This window comes from Oncorhynchus nerka, linkage group LG14, assembly GCF_034236695.1.
Source record: "Oncorhynchus nerka isolate Pitt River linkage group LG14, Oner_Uvic_2.0, whole genome shotgun sequence".
In the NCBI taxonomy this organism is placed as follows: Eukaryota; Metazoa; Chordata; class Actinopteri; order Salmoniformes; family Salmonidae; genus Oncorhynchus; species Oncorhynchus nerka.
Genome location: NC_088409.1, coordinates 89,351,350 through 89,363,021, shown reverse-complemented (window position 1 = coordinate 89,363,021; position 11,672 = coordinate 89,351,350). Strand labels below are relative to the sequence as shown.

The 11,672-nt window shown below is 42.9% G+C and overlaps 1 protein-coding gene across 2 annotated transcripts in view; it reads left to right on the top strand.

Annotated features, from left to right (window-relative positions):
* Positions 1 to 6,103: 6,103 nt before the first annotated feature.
* The window catches only part of LOC115142002 (mitochondrial disaggregase-like), an 89,288-nt gene continuing 83,719 nt past the window's right edge, over positions 6,104 to 11,672 (top strand). The window contains exons 1-2 of one of the 2 annotated variants that reach the window (XM_065000521.1): positions 6,104 to 6,741; positions 6,856 to 6,909. In XM_065000521.1, coding sequence (XP_064856593.1) covers positions 6,299 to 6,741; positions 6,856 to 6,909 — 497 coding nt within the window. In that variant the 5' untranslated portion in view covers positions 6,104 to 6,298. The remainder of the gene's footprint in view (positions 6,742 to 6,855; positions 6,910 to 11,672) is intronic. The other variant, XM_065000522.1, reaches the window with a different exon arrangement.

Here is an 11,672-nt window from a genome sequence, read left to right as displayed (position 1 = left end):
GGGGGCTAGGGTCAGTTTGTTATATCTGGAGTACTTCTCCTGTCCTATTCGGGTTCCTGTGTGAATCTAAGTGTGCATTCTCTAATTCTCTCCTTCTCTCTTTCTTTCTCTCTCGGAGGACCTGAGCCCTAGGACCATGCCCCAGGACTACCTGACATGATGACTCCTTGCTGTCCCCAGTCCACCTGGCCGTGCTGCTGCTCCAGTTTCAACTGTTCTGCCTTATTATTATTCGACCATGCTGGTCATTTATGAACATTTTAACATCTTGGCCATGTTCTGTTATAATCTCCACCCAGCACAGCCAGAAGAGGACTGGCCACCCAACATATGCTCTCTCTAATTCCCTCTTTCTTTCTCTCTCTCGGAGGACCTGAGCCGTAGGACCATGCCCAAGGACTACCTGACATGATGACTCCTTGCTGTCCCCAGTCCACCTGACCGTGCTGCTGCTCCAGTTTCAACTGTTCTGCCTTATTATTATACGACCATGCTGGTCATTTATGAACATTTGAACATATTGGCTATGTTCTGTTATAATCTCCACCCGGCACAGCCAGAAGAGGACTGGCCACCCCACATAGCCTGGTTCCTCTCTAGGTTTCTTCCTAGGTTTTGGCCTTTCTAGGGAGTTTTTCCTAGCCACCGTGCTTCTACACCTGCATTGCTTGCTGTTTGGGGTTTTAGGCTGAGTTTCTGTACAGCACTTTGAGATATCAGCTGATGTACGAAGGGCTATATAAATACATTTGATTTGATTTGATTAGTCCGTTGTTGACACGGTCTCAAAATGTTTCTCACGTCAGCAGTCTAGAATTCAAGATATTAGACTTTTAAGAAGCAAAATGTCACTGGCCACATCATCAAGATGATGCAAAATATCTGGATAAATTGACTGCTGACATGCAAAACATTTCAGTACTGTATCAAGGAGCGGACTCATGAAAAAAATACCCAAAACATTTCAGTACTGTATCAAGGAGCGGACTCATGAAAAAAATACCCAAAACATTTCAGGACTGTATCAAGGAGCGGACTCATGAAAAAAATACCCAAAACATTTCAGTACTGTATCAAGGAGCGGACTCATGAAAAAAATACCCAAAACATTTCAGGACTGTATCAAGGAGCGGACTCATGAAAAAAATACCCAAAACATTTCAGTACTGTATCGGACTCATGAAAAAAAAATACCCAAAACATTTCAGTACTGTATCAAGGAGCGGACTCATGAAAAAAATACCCAAAACATTTCAGTACTGTATCAAGGAGCGGACTCATGAAAAAAATACCCAAAACATTTCAGGACTGTATCGGACTCATGAAAAAATACCCAAAACATTTCAGTACTGTATCAAGGAGCGGACTCATGAAAAAAATACCCAAAACATTTCAGTATTGTATCAAGGAGCGGACTCATGAAAAAATACCCAAAACATTTCAGTACTGTATCAAGGAGCGGACTCAAAAAAATACCCAAAACATTTCAGTACTGTATCAAGGAGCGGACTCATGAAAAAAATACCCAAAACATTTCAGTACTGTATCAAGGAGCGGACTCATGAAAAAAATACCCAAAACATTTCAGGACTGTATCAAGGAGCGGACTCATGAAAAAAATACCCAAAACATTTCAGTACTGTATCAAGGAGCGGACTCATGAAAAAAATACCCAAAACATTTCAGGACTGTATCAAGGAGCGGACTCATGAAAAAAATACCCAAAACATTTCAGGACTGTATCAAGGAGCGGACTCATGAAAAAAATACCCAAAACATTTCAGGACTGTATCAAGGAGCGGACTCATGAAAAAAATACCCAAAAAAGGACTGTATCAAGGAGCGGACTCATGAAAAAAATACCCAAAACATTTCAGTACTGTATCAAGGAGCGGACTCATGAAAAAAATACCCAAAACATTTCAGTACTGTATCAAGGAGCGGACTCATGAAAAAAATACCCAAAACATTTCAGGACTGTAATCAAGGAGTGGACTCATTAAAAAAATACCCAAAACATTTCAGGACTGTATCAAGGAGTGGACTCATGAAAAAAATACCCAAAACATTTCAGGACTGTAATCAAGGAGTGGACTCATTAAAAAAATACCCAAAACATTTCAGGACTGTATCAAGGAGTGGACTCATGAAAAAAATACCCAAAACATTTCAGGACTGTAATCAAGGAGTGGACTCATGAAAAAAATACCCAAAACATTTCAGGACTGTATCAAGGAGTGGACTCATGAAAAAAATACCCAAAACATTTCAGGACTGTATCAAGGAGTGGACTCATGAAAAAAATACCCAAAACATTTCAGGACTGTAATCAAGGAGTGGACTCATTAAAAAAATACCCAAAACATTTCAGGACTGTATCAAGTGGGAAAAAAATACCCAAAACATTTCAGGACTGTATCAAGGAGTGGACTCATGAAAAAAATACCCAAAACATTTCAGGACTGTATCAAGGAGTGGACTCATGAAAAAAATACCCAAAAGATTTGAGTGGATTTCCCTCTAAGGTTTTTGGGAACTGGCCAGCCAGGCACATTTGATACATTTTCTACTAGCCCAGTCTGAATAGTACTAGGTTAGCGGGCTAGCATAACATCCATCAACAGGATAGCTTAACTTTCATCAACAGGCTAGCTTAACTTTCATCAACAGGCTAGCTTAACTTCCATCAACAGGCTAGCTTAACTTCCATCAACAGTCTAGCGTAACTTCCATCAACAGGCTAGCTTAACTTCCATCAACAGGCTACCTTAACTTCCATCAACAGGCTAGCTTAACTTCCATCAACAGGCTAACTTAACTTCCATCAACATGCTAGCTTAACTTCCATCAACAGCCAGTGTCCCCAATCACTACCATTGGGAATTGGGACATTTTTTTTAGACCAGAGAAAAGAGTGCCTCCTACTGGCCCTCCAACACCATCTGGTCTCCCATACAGGGACTGACCAGGATCAACCCTGCTTAGCTTCAGAAGCAAGCCAGCAGTGGTATGCAGGGTGGTATGCTGCTGGCAAACTTGAGCCTGCTCTGAGAATTTTGTAACAACCAAAATTCAAATAATTGATGTTGTGATCTTTCTGATCCCCCCTTATGGTGTACATTCTTAGAAAGGAGGATTCCTAAAGGGTTCTTCGGATGTCCCCATAGGATAACCCTTTTTGCAGGCGCAAATGTAAATGAGCTATTTACATGCAGAAGCGCCATATGGTGTCTGCCTTTCACCTACAATCTTAGAAAAGAAGGTGCTATCCTTTCGACAGAGGGTTCTACATGGAACCCAAAATAGTTCTACCTGGAACCAAAAAGGGTTATTCTATGGGGACAGCTGAAGAACCCTTTTGGAATCATTGTTTATTAGAATGTACAGGTGTAACAGTATAACTTTAGACCGTCCCCTCGCGTGAACCAGGGACCCTTTGCACACATCAACAACAGTCACCCACGAAACATTGTTACAGATCGCTCCACAAAATCCGCGGCCCTTGCAGAGCAAGGGGAACCACTACTTCAAGGTCTCAGAGCAAGGGGAACCACTACTTCAAGGTCTCAGAGCAAGGGGAACCACTACTTCAAGGTCTCAGAGCAAGGGGAACCACTACTTCAAGGTCTCAGAGCAAGGGGAACCACTACTTCAAGGTCTCAGAGCAAGGGGAACCACTACTTCAAGGTCTCAGAGCAAATGACGTCACCGATTGAAACGCTATTTAGCGCACACCGCTAACTAAACTAGCCGTTTCACATCCGTTACACAGGTAAGGGGGAATCAGAAAGATCAGCACAGGAATACAATATTCTCAGAGCAGGCTCAACTTGCCGGACTGCAAATATTTCCATAAATGATGGAACTCTTCGGGCAACCCAAAAATAGTCCTGACTTGCCGGAATGGGCAAGTGCCTTTAAGCCTTAAAGTCAATTCCTTACAAAGAAAGACATCTCCAATGGGATAATACGCCACCTGTCTCTGATATTTAATGTCTGAATTAGTCCCTTAGTCTGGTGTCTTATATCAGGCCTGGGTAGGCTACAGTTTTAATGTCTGAATTAGTCCCTTAGTCTGGTGTCTTATATCAGGCCTGGGTAGGCTACAGTTTTAATGTCTTTATATTTATTAGTCTGGTGTCTTATATCAGGCCTGGGTAGGCTACAGTTTTAATGTCTGAATTAGTCCCTTAGTCTGGTGTCTTATATCAGGCCTGGGTAGGCTACAGTTTTAATGTCTGAATTAGTCCCTTAGTCTGGTGTCTTATATCAGGCCTGGGTAGGCTACAGTTTTAATGACTTTATATTTATTAGTCTGGTGTCTTATATCAGACCTGGGTAGGCTACAGTTTTAATGACTTTATATGTATTAGTCTGGGAACAGAACAGAGTTCCTTCAAGAAAGGCAGTAAAGCAATAGTGACACATTTCCTCTTGGCTTTGAGCTATGGTTTTGTGTTTGGCGGAATGAGATGTGTACGTGTGTGTTTGGATGAACGCCACAGGTGCTTTCTCTCCCCAGGTGGAGAAAAATGTCTAAACTTTTTAAACTCTGAAAAGGAAAACTATTTCCCTCCCTTGGAATTGCCATGTTCTCTCATCCACACCTGGTAGTGACTCTCTCAGGTATTTACACTGAGGCAAGCACACAGAGTGGCAGGGTAGCCTAGTGGTTAGAGCGTTAATAAAGGTTCAATTAAATAAACAGAGCAAACTATATATGTTTAAATTATTCTTAATTTTTCTTAATATTTCAAACATTGGCCAGAACAGCCCCATAGCCTTTGTCAAAAGTTTCTCAAGAGACCAGCAAATGAACAATGCTCTCTGCATGTGATTTCTCCTCTAAGGATTAGGCTATAGGGCCAAATGAACAATGCTCTCTGCATGTGATTTCTCCTCTAAGGATTAGGCTATAGGGCCAAATGAACAATGCTCTCTGCATGTGATTTCTCCTAGGGCCAAATGAACAAAGGATTAGGCTATAGGGCCAAATGAACAATGCTCTCTGCATGTGATTTCTCCTCTAAGGATTAGGCTATAGGGCCAAATGAACAATGCTCTCTGCATGTGATTTCTCCTCTAAGGATTAGGCTATAGGGCCAAATGAACAATGCTCTCTGCATGTGATTTCTCCTCTAAGGATTAGGCTATAGGGTCACCCATACATTCACATTGTTTGGGATTACTGCAAGCAGCAATTTCTTAGGAATTTTGGATTTCACAGCAAGACTGTTCTTTCAGACTCTCAGGTGAGGTCATATGGTCAAATAGCAGCATAGCATGTGTCTGTGCTGTCATAGTGAATGGACTGGGGAAAACAGGAGCTCTTCTGAAAAATACAGAAGGCAAAGAAAATATATTTTACAAGGTGATCAACTGTGATGAGTCTTGTGATATGCAGCCAACATTAAAGGTTGATCTGTAAAGGTACATTTGAATGTTGTATGTGATCAAATGGTTGACCCTGGGTTATAGATGTCTCCAACAAATATGATGTTTTCCTATTGAATGTACAAGGTACATTTCCTAAGCTCCCACATTGTGTCTAACTAACTGGTGGCCAGCGTTCTTCTTCTGGGGATTTTATATAGTGGTTGACAACCAACTTTAAGGTGCATCACCGCCACCAACTGGACTGGAGTGTAAACCAGTGAGAATGAAGGTCTAAATTCTATTCAATATTCTCGTCTCCCTAAGGAAAATTAAATACCGCATCTCCTGAAGATTTCCCCAGCAGTTCACTCAATTCTGGCTAGCGCCAGCCCCTATAGGCTGTTCGTGCTTGTATTTGGCCTAGTGACTCTGCTGACTGCTGCGACACAACACGTGTTTGTTGCGTTATCCAGCATCCGCAGTGCCACAGAATCTGAACGCCATCTGGTGGCGAATCATAGCGAAGGAGAAAGTTGTTTTGTTTGTTATAAAGCAGAACAAACTTACATTTTTTTAAATGTGGGGATTGATTTAGATTAACTTGTGTGTGGAACATTTTAAGACCATGAATAAATCCAGAGTTAACCTTCATAAGAGGTGGTGGAGTAGCCTCTGTGATACCAGGAAGTGGAGCCAGTTAGTTTCTGTAGGAAAAAAAAACTATTATTCCCATGATGCAGTTCATGTTCCAGTAACATCCCATGCTGCGGTTGTTTTTGTTCTGTCCCTGCTGTCAACCATCACGAGATAAATAACAGTCTGTAGGCGGAATAACGGCAGTAGACTTCAATTAAAGGTGTTGTCGTTGCAAGTAAGTACTATCATCAGGCTTAACGTTGCACGGTTCCCGTGTTTTCCCGCAATGTTGTCTTCGGTTCCACCGCGGATCTTCATGCGAAGGTCGCGCAGCCTTTCCCCGTGCCGTGTGCTCCAGACAAGCACAAAGGACGCCGCGAGGAACCACATCATCCTCGATAAAGCGGACGCCAACCGGAACCCCATCGTTTCTACCTCCCGTGTCTCCCGTAGAGGAATTCTGAGCGAGGAGGCGAAAGGCCAGAGTGTGAGCCTGGCCATACAGTATCACCATCTGGCCCCCAGGTGGCTCTCTAATCTCCAGGGTCGCAGGAGCTCCTGGGCCTCTCTGGCTTCCAAGGGACGCAACAACAACAACCTGTACTGGGAACAGAGCGGGGAAAGGACCGGGGGACAGAGCGGGAGCAGCCGCCCTTATGCACTGGCCTCTGCTGGGGTACTGTCTGCTGCAGCCATGGCCTTCTGCCTCAAGAAGGACTCTGATACGAAGGTGTGTGTGTGTGTGTGTGTGTGTGTGTGTGTGTGTGTGTGTGTGTGTGTGTGTGTGTGTGTGTGTTGTACACACTCTGCTAAAGATACTTAAAGGACATGAGTCTTCTTTCCAGGTGATGCACTTCTGGAGGCTGCAAGGACCAACAGCTCACAAGATGTGGCAAGGTACATTATAAACACACACACACACACAGACTCTCCTGAGTTCCACACAATACACATACTGACTGTCTGTACAGGGGCATACTGACTGTCTGTACAGGGGCATACTGACTGACTGACTGTCTGTACAGGGGAATACTGACTGACTGACTGTCTGTACAGGGGAATACTGACTGTCTGTACAGGGGAATACTGACTGTCTGTACAGGGGCATACTGACTGTCTGTACAGGGGCATACTGACTGACTGTCTGTACAGGGGAATACTGACTGTCTGTACAGGGGCATACTGACTGTCTGTACAGGGGCATACTGACTGTGTACAGGGGCATACTGACTGTCTGTACAGGGGCATACTGACTGTCTGTACAGGGGCATACTGACTGTCTGTACAGGGGCATACTGACTGTCTGTACAGGGGCATACTGACTGTCTGTACAGGGGTATGCTGACTGTCTGTACAGGGGAATACTGACTGTCTGTACAGGGGAATACTGACTGTCTGTACAGGGGAATACTGACTGTCTGTACAGGGGAATACTGACTGTCTGTACAGGGGAATACTGACTGTCTGTACAGGGGAATACTGACTGTCTGTACAGGGGCATACTGACTGTCTGTACAGGGGAATATTGACTGTCTGTACAGGGGCATACTGACTGTCTGTACAGGGGAATATTGACTGTCTGTACAGGGGAATATTGACTGTCTGTACAGGGGTATACTGACTACAGGGGCATACTGTCTGTCTGTACAGGGGCATACTGTCTGTCTGTACAGGGGTATACTGACTGTCTGTACAGGGGCATACTGACTGTCTGTACAGGGGAACATCTTTTACATTTAGACAGAAGACTTCAATGTGACAGAGACATCCAGAGCCTCTGATTGGTTGCTGTTGCGTTCTCTCTGATTGGCTACGCTAAGTACCCAGTAGAATAACACGCATGTTGAGCAGGCACCAAACATTACAAGTTATGATCGTCGCAAGATGGGGATTTATGATTAGGGTAATTACTGCTAGTCTCCAGGAATAGAGTCAATCACACATTTTAATTGTTTACTTACTTCTCTACACTACTATACTGCTGTAGGAAATGAAGGAAAAAAATGAATTACTCCACAAGTCTGTGAGGTCCTAATCATATGGAGTCTCATCGCAGACAGTATTTCTGGAAGTGTCCATATGTTTACCACCTGCACATCATTGTATTCCCAGTTGTCTCCACTAGAGGGAGATAGAGGTCCATGTCTGTTTAGTTTAGTTGGTTCCTCAGTAACTACTGCCCATGTAGCAGCTAGTCTTCCTGGGGTCCACATAAAATGTACTAGTACAGAAAAGTTATAGACAAGGACATCAAATAATAATATACAGTACCAGTCAAAGGTTTGGACATTTTTTACATGGTTTATTTCACCTTAATTTAACCAGGCAGGCTAGTTGAGAACAAGTTGTCATTTACAACTGCGACCTGACATACCTACTCATTCAAGGATTTAAATTTGTATTTTTTTTGGTACTATTTTCTACATTTTCTAATAATAGTGAAGACATCAAAACGATCAAATAACACATAGATTCATGTGTACACACACTTCATATTTACATATTCATATATCCAGTTAAATTAGATCTTTAGAAGAGGAGAGGCGCTGTGATATGTTTTTACATGGGTTTTTTAAAGCTAAACTTGCTTTTTGCCTGAGTAACATCTGTTTACAAAGCATTCCACGATCATATGGCTCTATACATAACTGAGCGATGTATTAAATCTGTTTTGTGTTTGGGTACTGTGAAGAAACCCATGGTGGCATGTCAGGTAGGGTATGTTTGGAAGTATATGCAAATATATTCTACAAGTGGTTTGGCATTTTCAACACATCTGTCTACCAAAATGTACTATTGTGTACCTTAGTAGCGCTTCCCTTCCTCCTTTTTCTACACAAATGTTTCTTTAAAAAGACTAGAAGAGAAGTAGTACATTACTCTTCAACCCTCAACCATGAAAGACTATCATGCATGTGGGCTCCCGAGTGGCGCAGCGGTCCAAGGCACGGCATCTCAGTGCCACCACAGACACCCTGGTTCGAATCCAGGCTGTATCACAACCGGCCGTGATTGGGAGTCCTATAGGGCGGCGCACAATTGGACCAGCGTCGTCTGGGTTTGGCCGGTGTAGGCCGTCATTGTAAATAAGAATTTGTTCTTAACTGACTTGCCTAGTTAATTAAAGTATAAATAATAAAAAATAAGGTCGCAGTTGCAAATGAGAACTTGTTCTCAACTAGCCTGGTTAAATAAAGGTAAAATAAAAAAATCTTCACAACAACTTTGCCAATATGACTTGACCGCGATAACTGACAATTCAATGTTTCTCCTGGGAGTTCAAAGGTCACACCCTTTATGCACAACTCCAGTTGAGGTTCTAAAAGAATGCTTTGAACCAAATGCAATGCTTTTGATTGTATTTAAGACCAGTTTTATTGTTAAATACCCATTCACTGACTAACTCCCTGCTAAGAGTCTCAAGTGAGCTCACTGGCTGTAGGTACTGATGTGTAGAGTGTGCAATCATCAACATACATAGTCATTTTAGCTTCTAGTAAGGCCAGTGGCAAATTATTTGTAAAATTAGAGAAGAGTAATGGCCTAATGGAACTGCCCTGAGGGACACCGCACTGTACATATCTGATGTTAGAGAAGCTTCCATTTGAAGAACACTCTGGGTTCTATTGGATAAATAACTTTCCATGTGATGGCAGGTGATGTAAAGCTATAGCAAGTGAGTTTTTCAAAAACATCAAAGGCTGCATTGAAATCTAACAATACAGCTCCAACTATCATTTTATTATCCATGTATTTTAGCCGATCATCAGTCGTCTGAGTCAATGCAGTACATGTTGAGTGCCCTTACATATATACATGCTGAAAGTCAGTAGTTAGCTTGTTCTTTGAAAAATAGCATTCTATTTGTTCAAACCCAATTTTCTCCATCAGTTCACTAAGAACAGGCAGCAAACTGGTTGGTCGGCTGTTAGAGCCAGCATATGGTGCTTTACTATTTTTAGGCAGTGGAATTTAGATTCCTTCCACACCTGTGGACACACACTCATTAAAGCTTTGGTTAAAGATTTAGAAAATAGGGGTGGCAATACTGTCTGCTACCGTTCTCTATAGTTTCCCTTCAAGGTTGTCTATACCTGGTGGCGTATCATTATTGATCGATAATGATCGTTTTTCTACCTTTTCCACACAAACTTCATCAAATTCCAAAACCGTAATTCTTATTTCATTTTTCAATCTTCAATACACAAATTTGATGGTTCAATGTTGTAATTTCTCTTCTCAGTTTGTCTGCTTTAAGTAGTCATTGAAATGATTGGCTGTATCAAAAGGTTTTGTTATAAATGACCCATTAACTTCAATGAACAACGTTTTCTGCCCATAATATAATATTTAGGTGCTCATGTATTTTTCCATCGTTTTTTAGGTAATTTATCTTTGCTTTGGTGATATCATTTATTTTGTTGTTGTTTACTTTAGTCACAAAATTGTTCAGTGTGAGACATAGAGGGCAGTCAGACTGCATCACAGAGATACAGTTGAAGTCGGAAGTTTACATACACCTTAACCAAATACATTTAAACTCAGTTTTTTCACAATTCCTGACATTTAATCCTAGTAAAAATGTCCTGTCCTGAGGTCAGTTAGGATCAACACTTTGATTTAAGAATGTGAAATGTCAGAATAATAGTAGAGTGAAAAAAGCTAGCACTGCGATGCACTGCCTTAGACCACTGCAGCACCCGGGAGGCCACTGCAGCACCCGGGAGACCACTGCAGCACCCGGGAGGCCTGTAAATCTCATCTCTGAGTACAGATGTGAAAAGGGCACCTGCCACCTGTTATTGTAGCAGCAGTATGTTGTCTGTTTCCTTATCTGACATTACGCACGTAAGTGTGTGTAGGTTTAATGGCGTGTGTCACTCTGCTATGCGTTGGGACAGATGGTGTAGGCTAGGTGAGACTACACTCTGCTACAGCGTTGGGACAGATGGTGTAGGCTAGGTGAGACTACACTCTGCTACAGCGTTGGGACAGATGGTGTAGGCTAGGTGAGACTACACTCTGCTACAGCGTTGGGACAGATGGTGTAGGCTAGGTGAGACTACACTCTGCTACAGCGTTGGGACAGATGGTGTAGGCTAGGTGAGACTACACTCTGCTACAGCGTTGGGACAGATGGTGTAGGCTAGGTGAGACTACACTCTGCTACAGCGTTGGGACAGATGGTGTAGGCTAGGTGAGACTACACTCTGCTACAGCGGTGGGACAGATGGTGTAGGCTAGGTGAGACTACACTCTGCTACAGCGTTGGGACAGATGGTGTAGGCTAGGTGAGACTACACTCTACTACAGCGTTGGGACAGATGGTGTAGACTAGGTGAGACTACACTCTGCTACAGCGTTGGGACAGATGGTGTAGGCTAGGTGAGACTACACTCTACTACAGCGTTGGGACAGATGGTGTAGGCTAGGTGAGACTACACTCTGCTACAGCGTTGGGACAGATGGTGTAGGCTAGGTGAGACTACACTCTACTACAGCGTTGGGACAGATGGTGTAGGCTAGGTGAGACTACACTCTGCTACAGCGGTGGGACAGATGGTGTAGGCTAGGTGAGACTACACTCTACTACAGCGTTGGGACAGATGGTGTAGGCTAGGTGAGACTACACAGATGTGTTAAGTGTTTTAGTTCGAGAG